The sequence below is a fragment of the Centroberyx affinis genome, unplaced genomic scaffold (assembly GCF_046629955.1).
Source record: "Centroberyx affinis isolate AG114_WGS23_722 - 3 ecotype Tasmania unplaced genomic scaffold, CSIRO-AGI_Caff_v1 ptg004511l_1, whole genome shotgun sequence".
NCBI classification, from domain to species: Eukaryota; Metazoa; Chordata; class Actinopteri; order Beryciformes; family Berycidae; genus Centroberyx; species Centroberyx affinis.
Window position 1 is genome coordinate 48,237 of NW_027282156.1, and position 16,396 is coordinate 64,632.

Sequence of the window (16,396 nt, forward strand, 5' to 3'; positions counted from 1 at the left end):
AGTGAGTTCCTGCAAAATCCAATTACACAAAAGTCAGGGATTTGATTTTCCCATTAAGGGTTACATGCTGAGTATGAGTGCTGATGGCAACCTCACATATCAGCCCAATCCAACTGTTGCACCTCTGGCTCCTCTCTCTTTAAGCCCCAATGCTGTCTGTCCATGTATCAAGTACACACATGAAAAAATATCTCTGAAGAGTTTGGCTTTAGATATCTACCATATGAAAAAAGATGAAAAAGTGACACCAAGCCTTATAAAATGAATGGCAGACCAAATTAACACACATTATAATATTTTTTTTAAAGGATAGTCGTTACCCTAATTCCTTGATGACAAAATGATAACACTTTTAAAACTAGTTCCTCTATAGAGGTACTGCAGAGATTGCATGATAAACTTCAGGTAATGATTTTCAATCCAAAATGGGTATTTTTAGCAATGGATATTAACTCTCCAATTGTAGTGTTTAAGGTATCTGTGTCAGGGCCACACTTTTATTCACATTTGGATTATGTTTTTAACCTCAACCCTATAGTAAGGGTGAAGTGTAACAAGGAGTGTCCCTGAGTCATCAAATAAGCTCAAATTTTCTTTTCTTCACGCCAATATAACGGAATGTACACAATATGCACTTACACACTCACACACACGCGCACACACGCGCACACACACACACACACACACACACACACACCATTCAAAATCTCAGAGTGTTAAATCTAACTTCAGATAAGAGGTAAATAATATGGCCAGTTACAATCTTGTCTCTAAAGAGTGAAGGACAAGTTGGATCACAGGATATCCAAATAAATATTCACAGGCCCAATTAGTCTCAAACAACTAAACTTTCAACTAATCCTTTATTCATGTGAGCAAATAGACTGCTGTCGCCAGTGCTGGACTCTGAAGGCCAAGAGGAGCTGGGAGGCTATGGTGTTTCAGACATGATGAATTCAATGAACAAGTATAGTCACACACAGGGCAAAAAATAATGTAAGAACGGCTTCATAAAGTCTGTTATTTTTAGTCATTTCAACAATCCAGGTCTGTTTCAACAAATTCAATAGTTGTTAGCAAAATATTCCATTTGCATAGACTAGAAATATGAAAATGAAATTTCAATGCAAACGGTTACAATACTTTGGCATTCAACATTTAAGCAATAGATAACAAAGCCTACCTTTGAGTATTTGTACATGTTGAGGCTTATTCTGTTCTGTCCGGTCCAAGTCTGGCCAAGTGAGCGCTGATGATGTGATCAAAGCCAGAGCAGGTGGGATAGAGAACAGAGATTCTTGCTAAGGCTTGGGTGTCTGATATTAGAGAGAGGAGGGGTGGTGGGGATGGGGGGGGGTTCTTAGTAGCACCTGTATTTATGGCCGTCCCATAATGCAGCAGCCTCAGCATGCCGTCATGGTGTCCTAATTTTCGGCCGTTTTTTAGGTTAGCCTCATTCCCTTTTGCAGGGGTGCAGAAGACAGAACAGCTCCAGCAGCCACAGACAAATCCCTAATGTGAGACGATATTCTTTTACCTACAGACGCCTTACAGACAAATACTCTATTCCAATTCCTAATTCAACTGTTATGAAAAAGAGTACTAATGAGTTTGTTTTTTTTACTTTAAAGATTATGGTTTGGTTTTAGTCTTTATTTGATAATTCACAGTGGAGAGAGACAGGAAAGATTAGGAGGGAGAGAGAGAGAGAGAGAGAGAGAGAGAGAGGGATGACATGCAACAAAGGTCCTGGGCAGGATTCAAACCCAGGATGTTGTGGATTTAGTGTGTGCCTTAGACCACTCAGCTACCATGACGCTGCAGTGAGTTTTGAATAGGCTGTGCAACATGCTACCTAAGCATATGTATGTGTTTAACAAGCCACTCTGAAGAAATTGGTGTTAATGGTTATGCGCTTTCTGAATCCTCTGGTCCATCAAGCAGGAGGAGCAATTAGGGCATTTCAAATATGAAACAATACAATGTAAGCAATGAAAAATTCATTTTTATGTATAGAAAAGGAGCTCTAGCACCATATGTAAGACTGGCTGAGCAAGGGTTAATACCCATAGGCTAATATCCAAAGTTTGTACTATTGGATGGAACTCTGCTTACACACTCAGATATACAGCACATACCAGTTCTTCCTCTGCTGACCAGCCCCTCTCTTTTGTTCACCCCTATATAATCAAAGGCCTTACCAGGGCCTTAAGATGAGCTTTTCCTCAAGGCAAAGTCTTTTTGACATTCACATTGATATTCACTACTACACCCCTTTCGTTCAAAAAAGGGAAGAATTGCCTTTCATGCAGTGGTATAGTGTAAGCAAATAAAACACACTTACTGTAATCAATGTTTCCTCCACTTCTCTCTTTCGGCTTGGCTTTGGTGCCATACCTATTCCTGTTTCAGTTGCATTTTTGGCTCTAATGCAGTTTGTGCTTGCACAAAGTCGGCTACCCTGCATCACAGCATGGCCAAGCCAGGTTACACAAGTACATTATGACTAGCAACGGAGATTACATGGAACATCAGGATTAAAATTTGTTAATCCATTTTAACAGTCAGACGTTGCCTTTTAAACAAACTGGACCTGCAGATGACAGACTGAGTTGAGGAAGATCTGTCATTCCGCTCTGTCCCCCTGCGGCCTCCCAGTGTCAGCACCAGGAAAATCTCTCCACCATTATCTTAAAGCCCGGGAAGGTTTAGGCCCCGGCTCCATCGTCCCACACCTCACTGCCCAATAGACTTGTTCCATAGCCCAGTGTTACAGGAACCAGCTTCCCCTTCATGCTCTGTAACCCAGTGCCTCCACTCTGGTCAGGGCCGATGCAACAACACTGAAAAGCCTTATACAGCTTGCTGGTGAGTTCATACAGCCATAAGAGACTATTGTTCATGTAGGAAGTAGCATTGATATTTAGACAGACTATCAGGTCTTAATTTAATTCCTTCCTCTCATGGGGCTTAAAGGAGATAATTACCTGGAGACTATGGAAACCAGTAATTAATTTTACCATGGCTGTCTGCGTGAATATGAACCAACCTTCCTCCAGGCTAATGCCAGACTCTGAGGCAGAAAGCCATGCGGCTGAGCCACTCAACACCCAGCACACACTGGGCATGACTGCATCTATTCCCCTAAAGACAGAGAGAGAGAGAGAGAGAGAGAGAGAGAGAGAGAGAGAGAGAGAGAGAGAGAGAGAGAGAGAGAGAGAGAGAGAGAGAGAGAGATGTATGTTTGTGCGCTTTCTATATATCTTAAATGAAACTTTTCCCATAAAATAGCTCCTGTAAACATTTCAACAAATGAAATTTTGTTCTATTAATTGTTGATAATTAATAAAATGAGGAATTATTAACATTTATTTCAGAATAAAAACTACACAGCAATGTTGCAACACAGCAAACATTCAACCTGTGGATAGTAAATGCTTTTCAATGTGATGTATTGGGTTTGCATGATCTTTTTATGACAAGTTTTTAACACCAGTGGGATGAGAGCACAACCTGCTGTCAGCTTTAGGCTATGACAGTTGCTCCTTTGCTGAAAAAATATGAATCCCTCGTCCTGCAGCTGTCATTTCATGGTGTTGGAGACTGATGAACAAAAACAAGATACGGGTGAAACACTGTAGGGTGAAAACAGGAGAAACAGGATAAGCAATCAGATAGTTACTGAAACTCAGTGTTTGTTGATGAAAGCCTCCCAGCCTTATGCACTGGAATTGTAACTCACCTCCCCCTCTCTCCACCGAATGATACTCACTCTCTACTCACTCTATTTGCTCTCCAAATATCCTTTCTATCACTCTCCTTAGCTTTTATTCTGTTTCTTTGCTCACATGATCTTTCTGGGGTCACAGGAATATTGTAAGGGTCTGACTTACATACACTTCTTATTTTTGGTTGCTTGTAATTTTGGTGATTGAGGATTTTAAGCTTATTCTACTGTAGCACCTATTGAGAGTCACTCTGGATACATACATCAGCTAAATGCCTCAGTGGAGTTATTCTTAAATTCCCCCAAATCAAGGGGAATTTTCAAAAAATAAAAGGCAAAAACATTTAAATTGTAAATAATTGGCTACTCTGTGTTTTACTATAACCTGGTAAAAATGGAAAAGATTGCAGCAAACAGTCCCTGTGTAGAGTCCCATTTTCAAACTTATAGCTCTTCATGTGCAGTTCAGAAGTTCATAAGTTTAATGTAAAGGTATCTAGTCCTCTGTTCTAGAGAGAACACTTAAACAGATGTGTCAATTGTGTTCATTGTTGAATTTAGCTCACAGTGTTTGTTTACTTGTCTGACTCCACCCTTTTCCTCACCCAAGGTATTGTCATCTGATTGGGCGTGTCACTGCAACCTGAGATCAGTGCACTAGCAGGTTCAGCCAACTCAACAACACCTGTGTACGAGTGCTGAAATCTACAACTCTGTCATACTGAAATGAACTGGAGCAAAACACCTAGGATAACTTACAAGCAATGGAGAGACCCTGAAATAAGGTACTACTGTTTATTGTATTATTGTTTTTGAAAGAAGTCACAGGAGTTCTTCCCAGACTCTTTTTGATGATGAGCTAAAGAGGAACACACTAACATATTTTTGAATGAGGAAATACCTGTGCATGGTGTAACTACAGTGGTGTAAGGACAGGGAAACTGGATAGGCTGCTTTGGTATTTAGAGTATTACAGCATTGTCTAGGTAGATACGCTCTTGTGTTCATTTATTTTGATACAATGCTATACAATACAGTTTACATCAGATTCTCCGATTCTCCATGTCATTATTAATAATGCCCAATTTGTCCTTTCAGTATGGTGACGTTTAGAGGTGAGACAGGCATTGTCCGTCTCAATGATGAGGACCAGTGCACAGACTATGAGATCTGCACTACAACCACACAAAGAGCTGACTCTGCACCCCAATCTGGATCTAATACAATTAAAGGTTTGTGGATCACTATCAATAATGGTTTCTCTAGACTCTGACCTTGATATCTATATGCTGCAGTGTTTGTAAACTTAGCGGATACACACAATTTAGGTGGCTTTTCAATAGAAATGGCTCTGGTTTATCAAAATTGAGAACCAATGAGTTTTGTCTAGATTATGATTCTACATTTGGGAGAAAACTAAGATGGTGGGACACAAGACGCATGTGAGCTGAGGAAGAGAGAGGTGCATAGTTGTTTCTAAACTTAATGAAGTGGGCAGTCATGGGATAGTTGGAGGTTGGCTGCATCCTGTTTTCTCTCAGGTGGGTTGGGTCAGACAGCCATGCATGATGCCGCGTTCATGACAGCTGGGAAGTTGGATATTTCCTACTTCCGAATAGATAAAATCCATTTGAACAACCCTCCAACTTGTAATTCCTATTCAGAAACTGGGGATTCTCTGAGTTCCAAACTCCCAGAGTAGTTGTTCTGTATGTAGTTCTGTGACGCCACATAAACGCAAATCAACATGGCGCCGTATTTTAACATCAATTAATACAGTTGGATACTTGCAACGTTTTATGGTTAAGTTGCTCTACGTAACATTAATGTTAAAATTGCACAGTAGCCCTTTGGCCCTGGCATTGTGTTTGTATCTTGAGTAATGTTGTTCCCACTTCAGCCACTTGAATGCGCTGAAGTGGGAAGTGATAAATTCCCATTTCTTAGGTGTCTTGAACGCAGCATAATAGCGAGCTCCGGTGTGGGAAAAGTAGATCTACTTTTGAACTCCAATCCAATCAGCAACCTGCCTCAGTGCTCTTGAACTGATAAATGGTCCTTCAGTACTGCTGACTATGCCTTCATGTGATTAACCCTAATCAGGCATTGCTTCAGCCAAACATTAGCTCCCACTTGAAGTATTATTTTGACATTATTTAGTGCCTAATATTTTCTTTGGTGGCTGTTTATTACCTAACGTTTTAACAAAATCACAGTTAAGTCATGTTTTACAATTCTGGTCAATCCATAGTTTCTCAGGGCTATTTTTGTTTAGTGATTCTGCTTAAATTAGCCTACTTTGCATGGGTCAGAGAAATGGGAGTGACTATTGTAGCTTCCTCCTTTTCAGGATTCAGGATTCTTTATTGCCATTTACAACCAGTGCACTGGAAATCTCACACGCTTACTCTCACAGTATCAAACAAAATATACAATATTACACTATACACATCTTTTACAGTGTACACAATCGGCAATATTCAACAAAATATACAATTACACTATATACAGTCAGTTGCAGTATTACAATATTCACACTAGACACAATACTCAATATGCACAGTCAATATACTGTACAGAATAGAAGATAGTAATGGTCCTGCATCACTTGACTGTTCCCTCTACAGATACGTTTACAGTGGAGGAGGCGGTGGAGGCCATTGGCTTTGGGAAGTTCCAATGGAAACTCTCTATTCTTACCGGCCTGTCTTGGGTAAGAATCCAAATATGCTTAGAACTGCTCTCTCTATTTTTTCCAACTACTACACATCTCTTATGTGCTGTCCTCCGTCTTGCTGGGTGTAGATGGCAGACGCCATGGAGATGATGCTTCTCAGTATCCTGGCCCCACAGCTGCACTGTGAGTGGAGACTGCCCAGCTTGCAGGTGGCTCTCATAACATCGGTAAGGTCACTATCAATCTTCACAGCATTGTCATTTTATTAGTTGAGCTGATTTTGTAATGTGTGCTAATAATTGCACTCATTGTGTAAACACGTTTTTCTCAGGCAGTGTTCCTTGGGATGGGAATCAGTTCCTTTCTGTGGGGGAAAATATCTGACAGTTACGGCAGAAAAACAGTGAGTCTCATATATTTGGGCTTTCATATACACTGTAGATATAAGTGATTTTTGTACCCTATTCAACAGTTGAGATCCTCTGGTCCAAGTTGTACCTGTGTTTTGTCTGTGTGCGTCTATGGTAACCAGGGTCTGATGATGTGTTCGGTGTGGGCTCTGTACTATGGCCTGCTCAGTGCCTTTGCTCCGGTGTACGGCTGGATCTTGGTCCTGCGGGGCCTGGTAGGCTTCGGTATAGGAGGAGCTCCTCAGTCGTGAGTTCACTGGTTCTTTCACTGGTTCTTTCACTGGAGATGAGCTGAAACATTAATGATTCCTGTGGCAAAATTGTACTGCAGTTGCACAAGACACTGAAAACCAACAAAAATAAGTGGGGTGCAGACAGTGCACCCCACTTAGTCTAGAGCAGTGGTTCTCGATCCCAGTCCTCAGGACACCAGAGTCTTGCTGGCCGTCTAATCAGGGACTGACTCACACCTGGGACACCAGGTGAATGCAATTAACTAGCTGGTAGGATAGAAAACCAGCAGTCCTCTTGGTTCCGAGGACCAGGACTGAGAACCATTTGGTCTAGAGCAATGTTTCTTTACCCAGTCTTCGAGGCCCACCTGTCCTGCAGGTTTTTGCTCCAGCTCTGTTCTTGCACACCTGATCCAATTAAGGGCTACGCATTTTCATGTTTTTAGAACGTGATTAAATATGATTTCTAAACATTTCAATATAAAACAATTAACATTAGCATTATAGTCTGGTTTGACAGTAGCAGTAGTTGAACAATCAAAAACCAATTATCCAAAATACACCATTTCTCTCTCTTGGGACAATTAGATATGTGAAAATGAACCAGCAATAGCAATGTCCCAACCCTGAATAAAACTTACAGAACTGATTTTATAATCAAAATACTAACAAACATGTTGTCTTGTCAACATACACAACACAGACCACACATGCTCCAAAATTATTTAAGACAAATATACAATCTGTTTTTAGGGTGACATTGTACTCAGAATTCCTTCCAATGAAGACAAGAGCCACCTGCATCATGCTGATTGAGGTACTGTGGCAGTTTACTTATAGCGCTCTGTTCTTAATGTCTTATATTTCTGTGTTGATGCATGTGTTTGATCCAATGCAGTTTCCTGCTCATTAATCCCCACCTTGTCGTCATGTGTGTGTCTCAGATATTTTGGGCAATCGGTGCTGTGTTTGAGGTCCTTCTGGCCATATGGATAATGCCCACACTTGGCTGGCGGTGGCTGCTCGGCCTGTCCATTATACCAATGGTGGTCTTTGTTAGCTTCTACTTTGTAAGTATATCGATGATTTATTGAGTTCTCTGTAGTAAAGCCATTGCAATGAATCTGTCAGCTGCTTGTTATCGAACAAAGAAGTTTGTGTAAAGCAGCATTGTGTGGGTTTGTGTGTTGTATTTTTGTGTCTTGTATTTTACACAGTGGCTGCCTGAAAGTGCTCGTTTTGATGTACTGATAGGGAACAGGGAAAAGGCCGTGGCAACATTAACTCGCATGGCAGCGGACAATGGCAAGGCCATGCCCCAAGGGACGCTGACCGCCAGCCAACAGGTGAGGTCATGAACATATGGCTGTGTGTGTTTGTTCGGGATGTGGATCATTCTAATGTGAAAGAGGAGACATCGTGTCCAATTAATGCTCGATGGGAATAATAGTGTCATCATCACAGTTGTTTTTCATTTTCATTTTACAGGCAGAGCGGGGAAGGATCAGAGATCTCTTCACTCCTCAGTATCGCAGGACTACTCTTCTCCTGTGGTTTATATGGTTAGCTTGAGTAACAGGTTTTTCTACTTTCCTCCTATTCTTTTATAAGCCCTTTGATCATAAGGATTTTTTTAATGCTTTCTTTTCCACTAGTTTTATAAAAGACTTGACTTTTTTTTCCAGGTTTGCAAATGCCTTTTCCTATTATGGAATAGTCCTCTTGACTACTGAGCTGTTCCAAGCTGGAGATTTATGTAGCCGTAAGTTACAGTTGGATGCATACGTGTAGCACACATTTTGAGCTTTGTCAGGATATTTCTTTGAGTTGGGCAAGAAAATAGAACCGTTTTCCTTCCTTATAGTGACCCAAGGGGCCAAGATTGAACCAAGCTGTAGCCTGGAATGCAAATATTTGACGTCAGCTGACTACAAAGACCTTTTGTGGACCACTTTGGCTGAATTCCCAGGTGAAATGTGCCTATTAGCATTTTCTCAGAGTTGTTTTGTGTTGTGTAATTCAACCTGTAAAGTAACAACCTTCATGATACTGTTGCCAAGAACTTTCTAGGCCAATACACTGATTGATCCAAGGGGGGGGCGCTTCTTCATCTGTTCGTTCGTCTGTCTATCACATGCAATATCTCAGACACCACTGGTCCATTTTTTTTTTAATCAGGGAGAAGATGGATCTTGCCACTGCATTTCGGCATTTACAGAATTATTCTGTTTGGCCTAATGGGGCACCAAACAGCTCAAAATTAAACATTTTAACAAGCCATTCACAGGCTTCTAACAAGCCTCCAACACTGTAAATTCAAGTGGCTTGAAATTTGATGCATGCATTAGGCTATCTTTGCTCTACATCTGCTGCTAGGAACATCAGTATTGGCTTTTCTGCCATTCTGATTTTCTTGAAAAACAGGTTTTCCTCTAAGACTATTTTTGATCTATCAACACCCAAATTGATAGCCTAAGGAGACTGAGATGCATCTGTGCTCAGTGTTGGGAAAGCTACTTTGGAAGTATAGTTTTACAAGCTACCAGTTACTTCACACTGGAAGAAACTGAACTACAGCAAAGCTTTCCTCAAGAGAACATCACTTAGAAAAAGAAACTACTTTGTACAAATTTTTTGCATATCTACATCTGCAGTGTCATATAATACATTACATCACATGACTGTAAAAATACCTCTGATAAGGATGTTAACAAAAAATTGTAATGTAAAAGAAAGAAGCAGGTTGGTTATTGCGGCTTGATTGTAGTTGTTACTTATTGGAATGACATATTTACTGTTGCCTTGTGTTTCATCTTTATTGTAGGGCTTTTTATAACCCTGCTTGTGATTGACCGTATTGGCAGGAAGAAAAGCATGGCATTGTGTTTCATCATGTTTTCTTTGTGTATTCTGCCTTTGTACGCTTGTATTGGCAGGTAAGTATTTATTACATTTTTTTTTATATTGCCACATATTGGCAGATTTTGGAACAACAACTGCAATATATTAAAACATTAAGGCTAATCTCTGCCTCTCTTTGTCCCTGTCTTCCTCTCTGTCTGTCTGCACAGGATAGCTCTTACAATCTTCATCTTTATTGCCAGAGCCTTCATCACCGGAGGATACCAAGTGGCTTACGTTTATACACCAGAGGTATGTACCGTTTTACTACATTTATATAAAAGGTATTCCTTAATTCATTTCAACTGGTCAAAATGCTCTCCCCTCTCATTCATTAGGTGTTTCCTACAGAAACGAGAGCCATTGGAATGGGGACTAGCAGTGGAATGGGCAAGATGGGTGCCCTGCTTACCCCCTTTGTGGCACAGGTATGTAGGAGAGACCAACTCTAGTTTGTTATATTTCTTAAAGTTCACTCTGGACTGTGAGTAGGGAAGGGGAGAGCCGATGCAGTTGCCCTGCCCCACTGGTGCCGGAAGTAAATCCCTGAGGGAAAATAAGTCAGTCCTCATAAGCATTCACGTTGTCTGTAGCTTGGGTTTTGTTCAGTGTACCGGTCTGAATCGTTTCTTGGGTGTAAACATATGAAGTTTAATTCAAAAACTAGGATATTATCCAAATAAATGAAGGGTACAAAAGTGTGTGACCATTTTGTGTCACCAGCCAGAAAACGACATATCCTATAGGAGCAACACAGCGGCGTGTAGACCAATTAAATTACTCGCTGCTCATTTGCAAAAGCTGCATCAAACAAGCTAGCTGTTTCTCCTCAACTCATCCTTTTAAAAAAGCACATTAGTTCACTTAAAGTTAAAAGTGAAGCCATGGCTGTGGGTAAATGTAGCTAAGTTTAAAACGCAGCTGGACTGTGCGAGCTCTGTGCATTAGAGATAGATGCGTGTTTATGTGATGACGCCCTAACACGTAACAAAATTTGCAGTTCGATAGACATTGGCAATTTATAAAATACAATATCATAAAATAGAGTTTACATTTTTATTGAATGGTAACTTATATAACGACATTGTGATTCAACCTAAAATCTGGATATTGGTGGTAAGATAAAATGACTGTGATGCTGTGAGCTGTGATGTGTGTGGAAAGGAATGTCTGCTGCGGCTTTGAATCGGGAATTTTGTTCCGGCACCAGCCTGACATCAGATTCCTGAAGTCTATTTGTAATCCCTGTATGTTGATGTTGGTTCTGCCAGGCTCCTCAGTTCTGATAATTTGGCTCTAGGTGCTGCTCAGGACATCCATGTATTTGACCCTGTCGGTGTACTGTGGCTTTTGCCTGCTGGCCGCCGGGGCGTCTCTGTGTCTGCCCATCGAGACGTTAGGCAGGGGTCTGCAGGAGTCTGGTCAGCTGACAGGAGAGCAGGTGATCACCAGAACCAGCCAGGCAAATGGCACCGCACCTCCTTCACACACCAGCTATGGATCCAGTGACCAAGAAGAACAAGCTCGGCCAGTATAGCCTACTGAGTGGATCACACGTCATCACCTCCCAGGCCCCTACAGAGGCCATACTTGTTTATTGAATAATTAATTGAATCCTTTGAACCACAACTCCATGATGAGTGAGCAGGAAGAACAGGAGGGGACAGTCTCATGGCTGGGAGTAATAATTGGGGGTACCACCCATGCGTAATGAGAACGGAAGCACACATGTGCAGACAGTCCCTCCAAAGAGCTATTATAATGAGCAACACATTACTAACTTGGACTGCATTTGTACTGTCCCCATTTTTGGCTCCCCGTGATGATATTTTATTTTCCCACTCTTCCACCCAGGCCATGGGAAGCAACAGAGTGACATTTTGGGGAAAATGATGCACTGCAAGCATGAACTTGTGACATTTTTTAAGACTACCTCTAAGAATAGCCTAAGCAATAAAATATTATTTAAAATAAAATTTTGAATTAAATTCATTGTGTTCATGTATTCGTTTTTTAAATGTGAAGCCGTATGCCATTTTGCTAGAGTTGCAATAAGTTGAGGGGAATAAAGCATTTCTTGCAGTGAAACTCCATTTTGTAATGGGCCGTAATGAGGGATGCAAAACGTGTGATGACGGTTCTATATGATGTCGATCTTGTATTTTTGTCTTTCATTACATTAACAGAAATATTATTTCATCAATATTTGTATTTGGGAATACCTAGTCTGGCCAGTCACCTTGACAACATTGGCCCAATGACAGCGCACACGCAAACTAGGCCAGCCAATCACAGGCATCCGGCAAAGCTGCATGTCATTTCTGCCCCGCTTGCAACCTGCACCGTGTTTTGTTTGTCTGTCTGCGCATTAGCAATGATAACGCGGGCGATGATAGCGCGGCACAAACGGAGGAAATCTCCAATACCTGTGTGACTTATCGCTCATGAGGACTCCGATAACCGCAGCGGACGCAGGACGCAGGACCAGCTGGGAATACCGGGGCTCCGGAGTCAGGTGCTGTTTGATGAGACCCTGACTTGGCATTTTCTCCCTGGTGACAGAGACAATCTCGGCGCATCTTCCCGGATAGGCGTCCCCTCCCCTCCGTAAGGACTCCCCTCCTCGTCTGCCCACCATGGCCCTGGTGACTCTGCAGCGCTCCCCCACCCCCAGTGCAGCATCCTCGGCCAGCACGGCCACCACCAATGCGGGGGAGGTAAGTGGGAAAACCGACAGGCGGCCCGGGTCGTTTCTTGTGTTTAGGCATCGCCGTGGAGGAAACGCCGAGGATGCGTCTGGGAACCGTCACGTCCCACATTGAATAGGCCGGGTGGCGATTTAGGCTCCTGCGGGGAGGGTTGACAGCTGTCGGTGTACTTCCATCAACGCTGTGTATGGTGAAGCCAGCGACTGTGACATTATTAACGTTAACGGTTGGCTGAAACGTTGCCAGCGGGGGAAATGTTTGCGGTTTGCTATGCCTGTGAATTTGTAAACAAAAATCCTACGTGTGGGGGATTAGCTGCCAGGACAAAGTGCTCATTTTGCTGCTGCAAACATCGCTGTGTTGCACCCGGGCTGTACTCCCTTCACGTAGGCTAGTCTTTGCAGTAATGCAGCCTCAGTGTAGGGGAAGAGATGTTAAAGGGGAATGCCACCCATTTTAAAGAATTCACATTATGTTATTCCTGTGCCCCGGGACAGTCCAGTCAGTGTTTGTGAACTTGCACCGCTCTTTCCCAAAGCTAGAAATCAGAGAGCGATCCTTTGAATTACAGTGATGTCATCGGGTGTAAAATCTGGGGCTGCTCCACTGACAATGAGTGGGGCTCTGACTTTGTGAAGCCATAAGATGCTGAGTTGAGTCGTCACACCAAAATGAAATTTATATTCTAGCATTGCAAACAATTTAACCTTCATTTGGGTGCAAGAACTCACACAAAAAATCTTACGGGTCAACAAAGTCAGTGTCCCATTTATCTACAGAGAAGTGCCAGATTTTGGACTTTACATCCCAGTTATCCAGTTTCTAGCTTCAGGAAAGAGTCATGCAAGTTCACAACCACTGATTGAAATGTCCTGGGGCACAGGATCAACATATGTGAATTCTTAAAATCGGTGGCATTCCCCTTTAACGTTGAGTGTGAGTTTGTCTTGCTGCATCACAAATCATCATTCAGGTAATGGGGGGGATTTGTCAGCAGGGACCCACATGAGCAGATGGCTCAGTTGTGTGTGGATGTTTGGATGTGTTTTGTGTCTGCAGGTGTCCCAATGATCAAACTTTCTGTCTTGTGGGACATTCATAGCCGATAAGATCACAACACTGACAAGATGTTACCAGTAGAGGGCGCTGGCGCACTTAACCCAATTTGCACAATCCTCAACACCCACTGTTCTTGTGGCAGTGTAAACTGTACCTGAATCTCAAGTGTTAAACAAAAATAAATGCACCAAGATCCATTCAATTCCTGAATTTGTTCTCTCTGTGTGTCGCTCTGTCCCTCCCCCCCTGTCCCCCACCACCCCCACCCCCCTCTCAAACATATAGACACATAGCCAGCTGCTATAGCATTGATATACTGTGTTCATAAAGCATGTCGGCCCCAGATGAGACCATTCATTATTACCGACCCAACCCACAGTGTAGTGTGCACAGTGCAGTAGTCTGTGTTCACAAATCCATCCTGGCACTCTGATTTAAAAAAAGAAAACCTCTCTGGTTCTGTTGGACTCCAGCTAAAAATATCAGATTGATGAGGAGGGGTGATTTGATGACTGGAGGAAAATGGCTCTGGCTCAGTGTTTCCTCTATACTAATACGTTTCCTGGTGAAGGGCCACCACAGCAAGCAAGCTGCTACCCTTGCTAGAGAAAATGTAAATTAAAAACTATTTAGAAGTGATTCCAGTTTCCCCAAGAAAACATGCGAACCTGTAGGCCCAATGTTTAGAACTGATGTTTTTTATGGTCATTAACTATCTATATCTATCTATCTATATAGCAACACTTTTTTTAGTTTCACAAAGCTAAATATGAATGCAACACTGACACAAGAACAGGAACAGGCATTGAATGAGAACAAAAATTAACCCAAACTACAACCGATACAAACATATCAATGCTAGTCTTGCATGTAAACTAAATGCCAGTGACCATTTGTATTCTGAGGGAAAGTTACTGGTAGCAGCCACTTTACCATCAGCTTTACACTGATATACTAACCTGTCCTTGTAAACATCCTAACACTGTGTTTAACCTCTCTCCTGCTCCTTAGCAAGAGGGCTGAGCCTGCACTCTCTGGTATCACAGCTTGAAAGAGGAGTAACTTAAAACTACACGTGTAGTGCCAACCTCTGTCTTTGACTTCCTACATGCCAGAAAGGCAAAGTTAAGAAAACTGAGGAATTTAACAGGTAAAATCAAAGATTGTTAGCTGGCAAAGAAGCTACTTTTATTTGGCTTTATTTATTTGATCCAGAGATGGCTTACTGTCACTTTCAGTCCGATTGCATAAGCCTGGGATGTTGATTTTAAAACAGAAATGTGATTTGGACTACAGGTAAATTTTTTTTTTTTTTTCGGTGGCGTTTGAAAATTGTCATGTAGATTCTTATGGTACATCACTGGCAGCATGTTTACATGCAACTCCCAAGACTGCCATTTTTATATTTTCTCTAGACATTGTAGCTGGGGCGACACCTTAGGCTGCGTTCACACATAGCGTTTTTTGATGTGGAAAAAGCGCTGCCTGGAGCGCTTTTTGTGAGGAGAAATAAAAAGCGGCTCACGGCAACGTCACCTGACGTTAGCTGAGCTAGCTCACTAACCAGCTGGGTAGCACTTCTAGCAGACAAAACAGTGTTGTGCAACAAGCAAAGGCTTACCAGATTTTCCCAATTCATGTCCAGTATAATCCATACTGCCTTTAAGATCGCTGTTGCGATAACGGAAATTCACTTATTACAATGTCCAATTTCTCCACCGGCACTTTCACTTTCTCCATATTTGTTGTAGCATTGGGAAACAGCCAGCGTCTCTGTGATCGCGATTGGTCGGCTGGAAAAAGCAGTTCATGTCACCCGGCGCTTTTCTGAAAAGTTGAACATTTCTCAACTTTTGAAAGTGCTCCGCTCTGACGAAAAAACGCAGACTGCAGCGCCTTTTGTGCGCCTTGCGGCCGCTTCCCATTGCTTTTAATGAGAAAAGGGCGCTAGCGGTCGGGGAATAAAAACCGCTATGTGTGAACGCAGCCTAAAGCCCAATGTCCACCAGATGCGGTACGGCTCCGGCACGGAAGCAGTGCGTGTGCTGGAACAGACTCGCGCCCATGTGAATCAGCGCTGCGATGTCCACCGGGTGCGGATGCGTTGCGGTAGCGGCACGGAAGCCGTCTGGAACCGGCACGGCAGTTTGGGCCACTCCGTTCTTTTTCCGCGTCTGGTCTATTTTTGCCGGATCCGCTTGCGTCTGAACAAGCGTGGAAATGCACTTTATTGACTTGCGGGTGATGCATACGACTCAATCAAATGCGCGCGGTGTACATTGCCTTCCGTTCCGGAGCCATTCCGATCCCGTGCCCCGGCCGTTCCGCTTCTGTGTTGTATCTGGTGGACATTGGGCTTAAGGGGGCGATCACACCGAGAAGCGTCGCCACAGCCGCATCAAAAACGCCTCGGCAGACCGCGTCAGGCAAAACAGCTTGGTGCGCCTGTGGAGCAGGGCTGCGTGTGCGACCGGGTTATCAGCTTTTCATGTGTGTGCCCCCGAAGGCTGCGTTCACACATAGCGTTTTTTTTAAGGCCGGTTCACATGTTGCGTCTTTTGCGCGTTCAAATCCGTTCATTTCAATGGGGGCGCGCGGCCGATGCGGTCACGATGCGCACGCTTTGCAACGCGCCTTTTTTTCCGACCACGACCATGGCATACTGAGATAAAAACATCTCA

At 42.8% G+C, this 16,396-nt stretch overlaps 1 protein-coding gene across 2 annotated transcripts; it reads left to right on the plus strand.

The window, feature by feature from the left end:
• The first annotated feature begins 4,390 nt into the window (after positions 1–4,390).
• On the plus strand, positions 4,391–11,899 carry LOC139665266 (synaptic vesicle 2-related protein-like). Of its 2 annotated transcripts, none has more exons than XM_071544268.1 (16): positions 4,391–4,512; positions 4,826–4,959; positions 6,355–6,440; positions 6,533–6,631; positions 6,736–6,807; positions 6,937–7,061; positions 7,801–7,864; positions 7,992–8,117; positions 8,265–8,393; positions 8,536–8,609; positions 8,733–8,809; positions 8,912–9,016; positions 9,872–9,983; positions 10,119–10,200; positions 10,287–10,376; positions 11,249–11,899. In XM_071544268.1, exons 1-16 carry the CDS (start codon positions 4,454–4,456, stop codon positions 11,483–11,485), a joined length of 1,671 nt encoding a protein of 556 aa, XP_071400369.1. In that variant the 5' UTR covers positions 4,391–4,453; the 3' UTR covers positions 11,486–11,899. The 2 variants fall into 2 exon arrangements, with proteins under 2 accessions (XP_071400369.1, XP_071400371.1); XM_071544270.1 differs by having other exon boundaries at positions 10,300–10,376; positions 11,249–11,423.
• Positions 11,900–16,396: the final 4,497 nt, after the last annotated feature.